Consider the following 14,450-nt stretch of genomic DNA (forward strand, 5'->3'; position numbering starts at 1 on the left):
GTGCTATGTAAGCAACCAGGACTCCAGCAGCAGCAGCTACTGAGAATGCTTGCAGCATCAACAGCTATGCTCTCTTGGCCACGTGTGGTTAGTTTCTCAGAGGTAACCATGTTATTTCACTATGAAAAGGTTAATATCACCAAGTTTATTGCTATGTATGCTTTAGCAATGTCCTTCCAAATTCATGAGACTTGTGATCTGAGCACTGTTTTTGATTATGGGAATTGTTTGTATATTGGTTCCTTCTGGTAACCTGACCTAAGGAGGAATTTTGTCTCATGAAAAAGGAGCTAGATTAAGAATTTAAAGTTCCCCAGTCTTCGAACTGAGAGCTTTTGTTTCTTCATAAATTGGTGGATGCTAACTTAGACACAACTATATCAAGTATCACAATGTTTATTGATAGATACAAGTATATAAAATCAGGGCATGAACATGACTTGATAAATTAAGTAGACTTAATTTCAATACTATAATAAGAGGGACCAATTCAAATTCTCACCATTTGTTTCACACCCACAAAAACCACTTCAAGGGCATTAACGATCTCTCAAAACTGATCAGTTTTGTGCAAGTAAACCATGTTTCTTTTAAAAAGACTTGTGCACTTGCCCAGGCTCAAGGATATTAAAATCTAGCACATAAAGCCCATTACTAGAGGTAGAAATACAGGCAATATACTATTACGGCAACAACCATCAATTACAGTTAAGAATTTTTCTGTAACAACTAAATGGATAATCAAATATTGCAACAACTCAAGTATTACTGAGCAAAGTGCATTTCTACAGTATTCAGTGTTGCTATTCAGTTTTCTAACTTAAAACAGCCTATGGTAACTGGCAGCAAAGAAGGTCCTTGCAATAGACTGCCTTCTGCTCGAGAACTTATGATGTAAGTATTGCATGCTGCTAATATACTATCTAAACATTAAAGATACTCCTAAAATATTTGATGGTAGACTATGATTAAGACATTACACTACAAAAAAACCTTATGCAGAAGAAAATCCTAACTGACGTGCTTCTGCTTTAAATATTGTGAAAACATTACAGCGGAATGAATTTTCGCAGTGGTTAGGTCAAATGCAGTTACATCATAGCAACAGTATGTTTTGCACAATTTAAGGCTTTGGCTGGTTCTTTAGTCAGCTTCTTCCTCTGATTCTTCTTCTTCAGCAGTTTCTAGCCAGGTTAGCCACTGATTCACCTGCAAATTAACAAAATGCACAGTATTTAAGAGGAAGAAAAACTTAAAGCAGGCTCAGGACCGAACTAGCAACTCACCCAAAGACAAGTTTCATGTAGTACTATACCTTCTATAACTGCAAACAGTCTACAGGACAAATTGCAAATATAATGTGGATATATTAGTTTTGTAGTTATATTAAATGTTGACTATATAGATGTGGGATAACATACAAGCTGTTTATGGTCATTCTTTGACACTGCTCCAATTACGTTCCAGGATCATTTTAGTATGTGATAGTGGCTCCTCCAAACTTAAAAATATTAAGCCATGCTGGGGAGGTGAGGAGGGAGAAAGATAGATTTCCAGACCCATCCCAGAATTACTAAATTAGGTTCCCCGAGAACAGGGCTAAGGATAAATGCTGCAAAGATGGCCCTCATGAAGAATTAAGATATAGTAGGCTTGTGTTTCTCAAAGCCTGGTTCCCTGGAAAACTAATATGATAATCACCTGGATCGTTTACTACAGACCTACTAAATTGGAATCTCTGAGATCAGGCCCAAAACCTGCTTTAAAAACTATTCTTCAGGTGATGAATGTATACTGTGACTTTAGAATCCCCTAGGTCTAGAATTCCACTCAGCAAGAAAAAAAATCAAGGAATGAGAAATGAGAAGCAATTTCTTTACTGGCATTTAAAAAAAACGTTAAACCCCAAATCACACAATCATCTAATATTTGTTAAGTGGCTTAACTTCTAAAAAATATTAGCTACCTCCAGTCTATCTTATACCACTGGGACTAAAGCCTTTCATTTCATAGCTTTATCTCATTTTGCCACAACTGCCTACTTTACCATAGCATACAACAGTGCAGAATGCTATGTATGTATAAACTACTATTTTGCTTCTATCTCATTTTAAAGGCTCTTCATTAAAGTTAATACCAAGCAAATTGGAAAAAGCAGACCAAATTTCTCCAGCAAGAGATTTACCTGGAACAAAGCCTTGCCTTTCCCCGGAAATTCTTGGGTTATATCTTCTTTCCAAGCCAAGAAAGCTTCTTCTTCAATAATTTCCATGTCATAGAAGTGAACAAAAAAGCGGAGTAACATGCCTAAAAGACAAAACGTAATCCCATTATTTAGTGTGCTATTCAAGAATTACCATACAGTTGTCATTCTTCTGAGATTGGTCCTCTCACCTTTTGGGAAGTTGCTGTTGTAGCAGTGCACCTGAAGAGCATATAGGGCACTGACTTGTAGATCAACATGATCGTGAAGGAATTTCTGCATTACTGGCTTGAAAGAAAGCAGCAGTTGTTTTTCCTGCTCTAACTGTTCTTTGGAAGGAGCAGAGGAAGAATCTGTTTCATCACTGGGTGGGTTTACTTCACTAGAAATATACTGTAAGAAGCTGCAGAAAGAAAGATCTATTAGAACGCAAAATTGAATATTCTACAAGAAAGAGACAATTCTTAGTCTCTTGCTTTGCAGGCTTTTATTCCCCTAGTAAAATATCATAGCTCTGTAATACATGTATAACAACTTTATCTTACCTAGTCATTAAGATGTTCACAAATCCTTTATCTACATGAAGTTTGGGAGAGATGTTATCTTTAATCCATTTATATATGGTTTGAGGGGATGGATCCAACTTTATTTGCTTCAACAGTTCCTTCTCCAATTTGAGAAGTGGGAATAAGAAACTCAGTCCTTTTCCTTCCAAAATCTCCAACATGCGATCCTTATTCTGATCAATTTCTGAAGAGACAAAACCATTTGCATTACCAGGCAGTGAGTTCCCAAATGTACAACATTCATGTAAAAGAATAAAGAACTAACCCAGCAAAGGAAACTCTCAACATCTGGAGCAAATAAAAGTAGTTAAAAATCATAACTTTTTATTAAGGTAGTCTTTATAAATGCTTATCATTAGTTTGTCAGGAAGATAACACTGTCTGACCTACATAAATCCATTCAAAGTACCAAGAAATCTAGACTTAGCATTAAAAAAACAACAAAAAAAAAAACCCAGTATTCTCTTACCTGGGAGCATTTTCTGCATATTGACCTTGCTTTGTTGAAAAAGTTCTGTTAACCATTCTCGATCTTGTAATTTAGCTAATTGCTGAAGACAAAGTAAGAAGAGAGGAAAATGGGTGCCACTTTCCAGTGGTTGAGCTAGTTCTGAAATGCTCACCAGCTCTGAAATGATGGCACGAGCTGCAAACTGTGCTAAATATGATTTCACCAAGGGGATGTCAACCTCCAGTTTGGGGCACTGGTCCAGTACATTCAGGAAAGCCTTGAAAGGAACAGGTAACATAGTCAGTTTATTAGTTTTCAAATTTGAATGGAAAGTGTTTTCACAGAATCAGTAAAGTGTTCTACCTGCATGAAGTTGTCACTTGTGGCTATCCCTTCCTGTTTGAGTAAACTGATCAAAGAACTTGCTTTTTCTTTATCTTCATCACTTCTGTCTAGTGACAAGATGATTACTTTGCTTAACATCTCAGGAAGAAAGTGTTTAGGAGCCCTCATTTCTCTCACGCCGTTAACAGCTTCATTCGCATTTCCACTATTGAGATATTCAGTCACAACGGTTTCCTGAAAAGAACACAATCCAAATGTCTTCAGGATTTTTTTTTTTTTTAACTAAAATATACTCCACAAACTAGACTATGGGATTATCTGAAACTTACAGTTAGTTTAAGTAGTTCTTCCTTTGATGGGGGTGGCTTTTTACTGGTCTTGGCAGGCTTTTCCTGAATAAGTGGTGGGTTAGTTTTGAGACCAAGCTGAGGTGTCTAAAAAACATTAACAGGTATGAATTTTTAATAAAAATTTATTTAAAGGAGCCTATGAATTTAGAAGAAGATATAAAAAAAATCTTTAGGTATCTTCAAAGTACTGGAACAACAGGAAAAGTTGTCATATTCTGGGTCCTTACCTGTCCCAGAGGTGGTGTTTGAGTGCGTGGTGGTTGTGCACTAGGAGGAATCATAGTTATCTGAGGCTGAAGCTTTGGCACTTGATTTTTATTCATTAGGAACGACTGAGCAGGCCTCAGGCTAATCTAAAATTGAAAACAAATCAAAACAGATATCCAAGTTAAAATGCAGTTGTCTAAGATATTAAATGCAACATTCCAAAATCCTGAGACTAATTCAGTATATAAAAACATGATAGAATCTAGAACAAGTATTTAAATTTCACTATTAACCAAAAAGGTACTCCATGTTAACAGTTTTAATTTCTGGCAAGAAAACTAAAGACCTAATTCACACAAGAGTAAGACACTGTTATAAATCTTATATTTGTACGAGAATTCTCCTAGGATTAGCATCACTACACACAAAGGGAAAATTTAAAGAGTTTAAAAAGCGTCTCGCTTTATTCTTAGTTAAGTCATTCTATTTACAGAGAAATCACAATAAAAATCTTGACAACCATTTTCCTTGTTCTCACTAGACTTTTAATCAAGAGGCTTGCCCTCATATCTCATAATCTTCGCTCATAGGACGCTGGACATCCAAAGAAAGAAAAAGAAGTACAGAAAAGAGAGAAAGAAGTAAAGAACTCCAGCATTAAGTCCTCTTAATAACGCGTCTTTTTATAATCATCGGGCAACAGAGTTCTGAATTGACAAACTGTGGTATATTAAGTAACATAGGCAAATGTACCTCATCTGCATTAAGCTGTCCTTTCTTAGAAAACCGAGGTGGCATATCCTTCGACTGTCCTTGCAGCTGGGATAAGAGTCCCTGACTCTGGTTATGGTAGAGCTGGCTTAGCCCCTATTTCAGAAAGGGAGAAAGAAAGTCTAGATAAAAAGGGGTCCACAAATTATGGTAATAAAGTACCAAAGGGATGAGCCAAGCCATAAAGAAAGTTTAATTGAATTTGCCCAGAGAAAGCAAAAGATGAAACAGGGAAGAATAAAAATCTAACCTAACTGTCAAATAAAGTGATGTGATTTTACTAATCTTAAGGATAAGCATTTCACCCAGTTTAAAATAACTGTCACAGTTGTAAATCTGATTTTAGAGAAAGACACAACCCTTGAAGTATCTGCATTTTTAAAAAGCAAAACTAAACCACATATTACAGGATTTAATACTTGTTGCCTCAACATTCTTAAATGTTTTCTTACCTGGCTTTTCATAAACTTGCCTCCCATCTCTCCAAACTGCGATTGTGTGGGAGGCATTATGTGTCCCCCATGGCCATTGAAGAGTTGATTTGAACGATGACGCCCCATGGTGGGTGAAAATCTATCCTGGATAACTCCTGGACCAGTACCAATTCCGCTACCTTAAAATACATACATGGACAACTCTTTACATTTCTACTATGTTACACTGCTGTTTTAACTTAACCAAACCACTGTTTTGTTCAAAAAAATCACCTGGCATTTGTCCAAACATATCAGCAAGTCCTCCAAGTGGGTCCCTATCCATTTTCATCCTGGGTGGCATGAACGGTCCCTCCAGAAAGAAGTCACTTCTCATCCCTTGAGCCATAGGAGCTGGAATAAACACTCCTAGATCCTTTAGAAATAAAGTGAATAAACACTTGTTTCTGGACATTATTTTATGTTAAAACTAAGATTCTTATGTTGAGGAAAAACTTCTAAACTTTCAGAGTGCTCATATAATTTTTATAAATAAACTTCTTCCCAACATGGCACATAAGACACTAAAAACACTAATAAGCTCCTCCAGGTAAGACAAGATCGTCTCACTTTTTAAGAAGGTCCTTGTGAAACTATAATTTTATAACCCACTTGATGATAGAAAAAAATCTTACTTTTACTGCATCTTGACGGATTTGATTGATCGTCTTTGGTCCATTGTCAAGAAAAGCCTTGCGAGGAACCCAGTGGTGTTCTCGCAACTCCACGGTATCCTTTAATTTAAAAAAAGTTTTAGTAAGTTTCATTTTAATATTCAGAAGAAGTGAGCTCTCCACCGTAATTAAAGAAACCAGTTTACCTGCAGCAGGAAACGAATCCTTGCTGGCAATTCCTTACTTAACATCAAGGAGCACATTCGGGCAAAGTATTGATCCATTAAGGACTAATAAACGAGAAAAAATATAATTAAAAAGTGCTATGGCAAATATATACTACTTAAGGCTTCTAGATTATAACCAAGGTTAATAACTAAATATGGCAATCTCCTATAGTATCGCAAAAATAAGCCATCTGATTTGAATAAAATTAAGACAAACTACGCATATCTTTGTCAGCAATACACATACCTTGGCTCGTTCATGGTCTAATCTAGGTCCCACTGTCCTCATTATCTGACAGAGGCACTCCAAATCCTCTCCCATATCTTTGAGTTGGACTCTCTTCTTCTTTTCCAAAAGCTACCAAAAGAAATAAATGCCAGGTGTTGACAATATCTTACTTTGTTTAAATATACTACTTTCCCTTATGTTTGCATTGACTCATATAGTTACTATAATATCTAACATGGTACTCTATATTCTGTATTGAAGAAATCCCTCTAAATTAAGCAACTTAACATAGGCAGGTAATCAGTTCTACCCCTATACCTTTCTACACTGAGTAACTTTCATACTCAGAACACTTAAGTAAGTTTTGCTGGCCACCTAACATACCTAGCCTAACATTCTCAGATGGTAAAAGCAATAATTGACTCATTTCCCCCAAATAATGTGTACCCAATGGTTAATCTAAGCCTAAATTCCCAGTCATACTTACTGTTTTGATGCACTTATGAAGGATAGATTCATGAATAAGATCAAGCTTTCCAAGTTCTCCAATGAATTTGATGTTCCCCAACATCTTGATCTTAGCAATGGCTCTCTGTTCCTCCTCCTCGGGGAGGAGGGGATTTTCACGCTTATCATAGACTGGAAAAAATATGAAAGAATAAAGTCAGCATTCAGAATTAAGTTGAAAATACACAATGCTACTCAGTATCAGGTATAAACTCTCACCATCAACATTTCTGGTTCGGTTTTCAAATTCATCTTGTAATTTGGAAATTAGGAGGCGTCTGAATGTCTATTAAGAAACAAATTTGGCAAATTTTATTAATGAAGTATTTCAAATCAACTTTAAAATAGGCAAAACAAACACTACCACTTACTGTGCTTTGCTTCTGTCCCGGTTGACCCTCTGCTGCTGGGCCATCAAAGTTTGGTGCATCTTCTGCCAATCGCAGACATAGCTGAGCATACAGTGAGCTATACTTCGGCTCTTCTAGGGCTTTGTCCACAATCTACAGAAAAGTTGTTAAAAAAAACTAAACTGACAATTTAAAGACCCCTTTCTTTATAACTTAATACTTTCTTTGCAGTCTTGATCTTAAACCTCAATTTCTTACGGACAAATTCTCTACGTCTCTTCTATAATTTAGGAATAAAAACAACTTCTTTTGTAAGGTTTACTACTGTGTGAAATATAGTGCTTAGCACACGGCCTGGAAAAATACACACACTTTTCCATATTAGCTACTACAGAGTACTAAAAAAATCCAGTTATACAGATCTCATATTAGTCACACCCTTCCCCCTTAGGAGCTGAAAATATGCCAAAAATCAAAACTATAAGGAGATGCTGGAATCTTTATCAACTATCATACAATTCACTTCCAAGACCAAAATGTTTTCCACAGAAGGAAATACAAAACTCAAGAGCCTGCTGATAAGCCTGTTAACTCCCCTAGCATACATATTATGAACGATTTAAAATTCGCCTCTTAAATTTGATGCCAAAGTTAGTGGATCTTTATCACCGATATTCAAAAATACATTTATCTTATACCTCAGAGTTTTAAGCTATGATGCAAGTGTAAACATACCAAAACTTGAGTTTGTTAAATACTTTACTCTCCCTTCCAGTTAAGCCAATATTGAACTTACCAGCAGTATGACCCCTTTAAGGATGAGTTTAGACTCTACACCCACATTGAGGAGCTCAAGGCATAGCTTGTCAAACTTTTCAGGAGTAAGCTTATTTAGTATGCTGAGGAAAAAGAAATCATACTTTGTGTCAGCCAGCACACAAAGAATTGAGTTGAAAAATAATTAAGTTACGTTAATTTTTCTTCCACCATTTCCCTTTGCTATTAAGACATTTCTTCTTACCAGTCTAACCAAAGGGATGTTAAGTCTGTTTATAGATTATATCTATTATCTGGGGGTCCCCAGCTGTCTGAAAAGAAATCTTACACACATCCTCAAAACCCAGAGAGCAAGAGCCTCCTTATTCAAGGCTAGATAGAAAAGTAGAGACCATTATGTTCTGTGCTTCACTGGGTTACGCACTAGATGTGGAAACATCAGCACAACAGGCTGAAGGCAACTCTACAACACTCATGTGCTGCTCTTCAGTTTAAAGCTGTCAGTACTGGCTTCATTAAAATACAGTGATTTGGGCATAAACATTACCTTCTGAGTAATATAGCATACACATACAAGAAATACAGCCAACCCACTCTTCTTCCCTCCTTTTAGTAAAAAAAGGACAAAACAGACCTATGTACTTACCCTCTTACTTTCCTGAAGATTGCATCATGTCGTTCTTTTTCATTTGCGGAGTTGTTTGCTGCGGAGTTGTCATCTCGTCTAGTGCTTCGTGCAGGAATCCATTTCTGAGCGTTTTGCCCTGGGGTTTTCCCCAGGAACTCGCTAGTAAAAATTAATATTTATGATTAAGATTAATATAATTTAAAATGTAGTACCCAGTCACATATTAAATGTCATGCTCATCAGAAATCCTTCTAAATATAAAAAATTTCACAATTCAAGGTTCCCAATTTCCCTTACAACTAAAAAACTCACAACCAGTGGTTCTCAAACAACACTCTGTATCTGAATCACCTGAAGAGCTTTTGTTAGATTGCTGGGGCCACCCTCTGTTTCTGCCGTTAGTGGGTCAAGGGTAGGGCCTGATAATTTACATTTCTAACAGACTCTCAGGTGATGCCAATGCTGCTGATCTGGTAGCCACCTTGGAAACCAACATTTTCTAATGTCTCATGACTGTGGTGCATGCATACTGCTTCAACACTACCAGTTAATGAGTAATAACTGATTTCAGAAATAACATCAGTGAGAAAGAGAATAAAATAGCAATTTAGGAGCTTCGACTCTCATTAGATGACTTGGCTAAGAAATAATCAAGAGCTGATATTCTAAATTTAGATATGCAGCAGAAAGCTTGCCAAATTAGGATTCCTGATGTCTACTACCATAACTATACCCTTATACGTGACAGACTATTCATATAAATCTTTTACTTATAATACTCAGTTTTTACATGTTTACAATACCTGTTGCCAGCAGTCTTGGGATAGTGCTGAGGTGCACCCCTACTTCCTCCTCCGCCCGAAGAAGCACTAATTAGAAGGAAAACATTATGGTAATTTTTTTGGTTTTGTGATTGGTCCTTCTAAAAACTGCCAAAAATCAATCTACGCATACCTGAAACGAGAAGCACCCCCTTCTGCAATCGCACTCTCCACTTTGGCGGCTTGACAACGAAGAATCTTCAAAAGAATAATATTAATGGATGGGGTGGGGAGGGTAGGGGATGGGAGAAATGAAAAACCTAGAATGAAAAAGAGTACCAAAATTAGACACTGCTAACATACAAATCTATAAACCCTTCTTCAATTATAATTTATTTCCAATTGTAGCATTGCAGTTGATTGAACTTTCACTGCATTGCAGATCTCTTAAGACTAAAATAGAATGTACTCAAAACACAAATGAACAATAAAATTGTTTTGCCACCTGAAAATTCCCTTGTGTTTGCGGATGTAAAGAGCCTTCACAGAAATATAACATCTCAACTGCTAAAAACGAATCTTTGAAAAAGTCACATTTTACATCCTTTAAAACTGAACAGAGATCAGTAACAGAAAATATAACTCTTATCAACACGAGCACATTATGTGGAAAATGTCTTCAATGACAAGCCAAACAGACTACATAAATAACCAGACTGTTTAGCAGTTTTCTTCACTGTCTTATTTTCTTAACTCCTCTGCACAGAGGGCATCCGGGAAGATGCCCGAAAGGGACAAGGGTGTCCACTAGGCAGGCGAAAGACCAGGGCCACAACATGGCAGCAAAAAACCTCCGCCCCATTATTTCCCTTCCTGGGAACAAAAGAGCAGTGGAATCCTCCCAGCCAGGCTGGAGTTAGGGAAGTGCTTCCGACAGCCTCACCACGAAGCCGCTGGGGGCAAGCGGGGAAGCGCGCAGGCCGCCCCCGCCGGCCCAGCTCCCGACTCTTTGTTCTCTAGTCGGGAAAGCGGCCTCCTTCTCATCCGTCGCCTCCAAGTGGGCCCCCTCCCACCCCATAAATCCCCAAGGGACTGACAGCTGCCCCTCCGTCCCCTTCCCAGCTGACAAAAGGCCACAGTCCTCGTTTCCTCTCCCCTTCTCCCGTCTAAGGAGGGGCCCGCCGGGGATGCCCCACGCTCCCCGCCCCGAACAACAGCCGGGCCGCTCCCGGCCGACACCAGGGCTCCGCACACCTCCTCCCCGCCGGGAGGCCGGTCTCCGGGACTCCTGCGCCTCGGCTGGTCCCGCGCCAACGGCCGGGCCCTCCCGCCGGCCCGCGTCCCTCCCCGCCGCGGCGCGTGCGGCCCCGCCACGCTCTCTTCCCGTGCGAGCACACCCGAACCTCGGCCCACCCTGATCTCGGCCCCCAAAGGACGGCCACCGACAGCACGACGACGGCCGGGTGCACCAAAGCTACCAATTTCTCTCTACTCCATTGGCTAGGGGAAAGAACAAAAGCGGAGAATTTCCAGGAGCCCGCAACGTGGAGGAAACGCTAAAAAGAGTCGCCCCGCCCGGCTCCGCCTGCGGCCGCCATTTTGTGCCGCTCGAGAAGCGGCAGCCAGGGGACGGCGGCCATTTTAGAGCGCTCTACTCGGTGGCGGCAGCGACGGTGGCTCCACTCACCTTCACCGAGAACTCAGCAGCTGCCACCGCAGCTGCCTCCTCAGGATCCGGTCGTCGGGGACGGGGAAGGGAGGGGAAGGGGAACGGAAAACAAAAAAGGGGAAGGGAAGGGGGAGGAAGGAGTCGGGAACGGCTCGAAACTCTCAGCTCAGAGGAGTCGCTGCTGCAGCCACCACCCGGTACTCGCCGCCACCTCCATAGAGCTCCGACTCGCTGCTAGCACTAAGGCGTGTCAGAAGCCGAACTTATCACTCTGGGGCAGCCGAACCCACCAGAGCCGCCCCGAATGGCTCCTTCACCACCCAATCAGCAGCCTGGCTGCTCTCCGCCACCAATCCGCGCAGGGCGGCGGGGAGGAGCCACAGGGCCAAGCTCGGTTGCGGCGCAGCCCCGCCGCAGTGCGCAAAGCCGTATTCGCGAAGGCGCTCCGGCCGAGCTAGTGGCGTAAGGGGAACTGAGCACTGTGGAGGTGCGGGCCACTTGCGTAAAGTCGGAGAGCCCTTCTGAGTCTGCGTTAGTGTGGTTGTCTCATCTTCCTCCTGTCTCTTTGTTCCTTAAGTCCGTACCCCAATGCTGGAGTTATACAACCCTCTTTCCCCTTTACCTCGGTTTCTCCCCGGGAATGTGGGAAGAAAACTTGCCCTTCTTCTACGCTATCCGATTCTGGTCCGTAGGCTGTCAGAGCATTGATTTTCCTGGGGACCTCATGAAGCGGTGATTGCTCCCGCAGGCCGGGCTTCCCTGGGACGTGCCTGTAGGATTGAGGCCTGGCGCCCCCGGGGTGCAGTGCCTGGAATCACTGTTGGTCTCCAGGTACTCCGCTTCGGCTTCCTTAGTGTGGGGAAGCCCGGATAGTAGGTTTCAGAAGGCGGTGCACCCAAATGCGTAAAGAAAGCTTCATTCAGCTCCTCTTTTATTACCCCCCCCCCAACCCCCCACAGAGTGAATGAGAAGGGAAGGGGTTTTAGCCTTAGTACCTCACACAAAAGCAGCTTTTCCCAAGGAAATGTCCGGCCACTGGTCATGAAAGAATACCCAGAATATATATACCAGACTAATTTGTAAGAAGTGTTTGCGGAGCACAAGCGTTGGAGGATTTTAATTTCTAGTTCCTGCTTTTTTGTTTTCTGGGTTTTTTAAAAGCACGTTGAAGACTGTCAGCTGTGTATTTCCATTTTATTTAAGGTCTGCTGTAACAAATAGGATTAGGCTTTTCAAAGCCGGCAGGTTGAACCTTTTGTATTTCTCAGGTAATATTTTAAAAGAGTACCGCAAAATGAAGTGTTACATTGTTTGAGACATTTTAGCTATCCAAAAATGGAGTCATATTTCCATATACTAAATAACTAACAGAAATTTCTGCATCTTCATTTTAAACATGTAGTTTTTGAAACAATGTGTAATCAAAAGCAAGAAAGTGCGTGTGCGTGTAACATGCATGACTTTTAAAGATATTGTTCAGAAAAGGTCAGGGTTTTCAAAGACCCAAACTTATGTTGACATGCCCAAACGGCTTAGTGTTGAAAGCACCTAGTCCTTAATACAATTTTCAAAAGAGTTGCACAGTTTTTCCTGGGACATTTAAACCTGATCGTGGAAAGGGTGTGGTGACTCTGAAGGTTTGTAACACAATTGCAGCATCTTTAGATCTCTGCCATATATTAGGCTGATCATTCCCCCTCATTACATTACTATAATTATTGCTGTTAAGTCAATTTCACTTGAACTTTATCTTTCACAACTGGAAAAGATTCTTACTTTTGGAATTAGCTACATGTGAAAAAAAGGAAACCTGTCTTTGGGAAAGGTGGAAAGGTACAAATTGTGTTTCAAATACAAATGTTTCACTTTGTAATTTCAGGACCCTTCTAGCTTTAAAATAACACCAGAATACTATTTCTTTATAATCTGTAGGGCTTTACAGTTTGCAAAAATGCTTTCTTATATATGATATTTTATTTTTACATAACTGGTTTACATTATTCATGACTGATAATAGGTTAATCTGAAAAAAAAAAAAAAGTGTTCAAAAACACTTCTAGTCCAGACTTCAAAGAGAATATTTACTGAGCTCTAAAACCTGGATGATCTTTTAAAATTGAGGAACTTGAAACTCAATAATTTAAAAAGGTTTTACCTAAAATTTTTTTTTTTGCTAATCATGAACGCCTCTGCTATGGGCTTTGCAAGAGTTGAGTGTATGTGAGAAACTGGGCTGGGATAAAGTAACTCAAGGTAGAAAAGTGAAAATATGTATAAAACATAGTCTTTTAATTACCTTTCAATCAGTGGGAGATATAGTCACAGTTTTGAAATGTTTCCATCACATCATGGATGTATGAAAATTCAAGTCATTGTCTGGAATTTAGCTTTTAGTTTATAGAAAATTGAATTTTAAATACACCCACTTCAATCTGGTAGTTTTAACACTTCTATTTTATGTCAGTTTTCTCTAAGATTGAAAATCTCTTAGAGGCCTGACTGACTTGTTAACTCATGTATTTTTGCGTTATTTTAACTAATCATGTCAAATGCTGATTATTATTCTAACATATATAACTCCTGGAGCATTTGCAATCCTCAGCCCTTAAGGATTCCCTGATCATACATCTCCAGCCCAGATATTTCACTAATTCTGAATTTCCAACAGCCTATTGATTAGAGATGAAAACTTGCAGCCATGTTTAGTTTGGGCCACGCAGTAATTTTAAACATTTGAATTTGTCAACATTGAAATTTTAGGGAGTTTTACATACAAATCCAGATTTTCACGTTTTCATGAATCATGAAAAATCTTTAAAAATGGCAGTATGGGGCCTGAAATTCCAACAGGGCAACATTCGAGTATAGCTGAGCAGGGATTGCCTCATTTAGATGTTTTCTCTTCATTTCACCATAGTTGTCTGACTTGATTCACTCATTTGTGTTCCTGTTCAACCTCTATAGCCATATTGCTTTTTTTGAGTTATTCAAATTCAACACATTCAGTATGTAACTGATCATCTTCCTATTATAAGAAAAAGGATCAGTCAGTTACTTTAAATATCTTCTCTACCACTTACTAAGTAACTTTGGGCAAGTTATTTAACTGATCTCTCTTCTTCCTGGATTTGTAAAATAGGAATAACACTAAAGATTAAATAATGTATATAAAGCACATAGCATAGTCCGTGACATAGTAATTATATAATGTCAGTTACCATATTATCAGTAATATTAATTAACCAACTGTTCCACAACTACTTTAGTTTGCTAAGGATCTCGCTCTTCTGTACTAGAAAACCGACACTGCATTATCTCTTTC

General features: G+C 39.5%; 1 protein-coding gene and 1 non-coding gene across 4 annotated transcripts; both read right to left on the minus strand.

The window, feature by feature from the left end:
- Positions 1 to 380: 380 nt before the first annotated feature.
- Positions 381 to 11,475, minus strand: EIF4G2 (eukaryotic translation initiation factor 4 gamma 2). 3 transcript variants are annotated; one of them, XM_023521594.1, is made up of 22 exons: positions 11,147 to 11,470; positions 9,653 to 9,779; positions 9,502 to 9,567; positions 8,717 to 8,857; positions 8,090 to 8,192; positions 7,315 to 7,446; positions 7,163 to 7,229; positions 6,924 to 7,075; positions 6,455 to 6,565; positions 6,187 to 6,270; positions 6,002 to 6,100; positions 5,601 to 5,742; positions 5,346 to 5,506; positions 4,876 to 4,989; positions 4,143 to 4,268; positions 3,895 to 3,999; positions 3,584 to 3,799; positions 3,239 to 3,497; positions 2,749 to 2,953; positions 2,395 to 2,606; positions 2,186 to 2,307; positions 381 to 1,209 (listed from the first exon to the last, which is right to left on the minus strand). In XM_023521594.1, exons 8-22 carry the CDS (start codon positions 7,005 to 7,007, stop codon positions 1,144 to 1,146), a joined length of 2,106 nt encoding a protein of 701 aa, XP_023377362.1. In that variant the 5' UTR covers positions 7,008 to 7,075; positions 7,163 to 7,229; positions 7,315 to 7,446; positions 8,090 to 8,192; positions 8,717 to 8,857; positions 9,502 to 9,567; positions 9,653 to 9,779; positions 11,147 to 11,470; the 3' UTR covers positions 381 to 1,143. The 3 variants fall into 3 exon arrangements, with proteins under 3 accessions (XP_023377362.1, XP_023377363.1, XP_023377361.1); XM_023521595.1 differs by lacking the exon at positions 4,876 to 4,989 and having other exon boundaries at positions 11,147 to 11,475; XM_023521593.1 differs by lacking the exon at positions 4,876 to 4,989 and having other exon boundaries at positions 9,653 to 9,717; positions 11,147 to 11,359.
- Positions 4,681 to 4,822, minus strand: LOC111730347. Its single transcript, XR_002776643.1, has one exon. It is a non-coding gene; the product is annotated as a small nucleolar RNA SNORD97 (small nucleolar RNA).
- Positions 11,476 to 14,450: the final 2,975 nt, after the last annotated feature.

Source organism: Pteropus vampyrus, unplaced genomic scaffold (genome assembly GCF_000151845.1).
Source record: "Pteropus vampyrus isolate Shadow unplaced genomic scaffold, Pvam_2.0 Scaffold307, whole genome shotgun sequence".
In the NCBI taxonomy this organism is placed as follows: domain Eukaryota; kingdom Metazoa; phylum Chordata; class Mammalia; order Chiroptera; family Pteropodidae; genus Pteropus; species Pteropus vampyrus.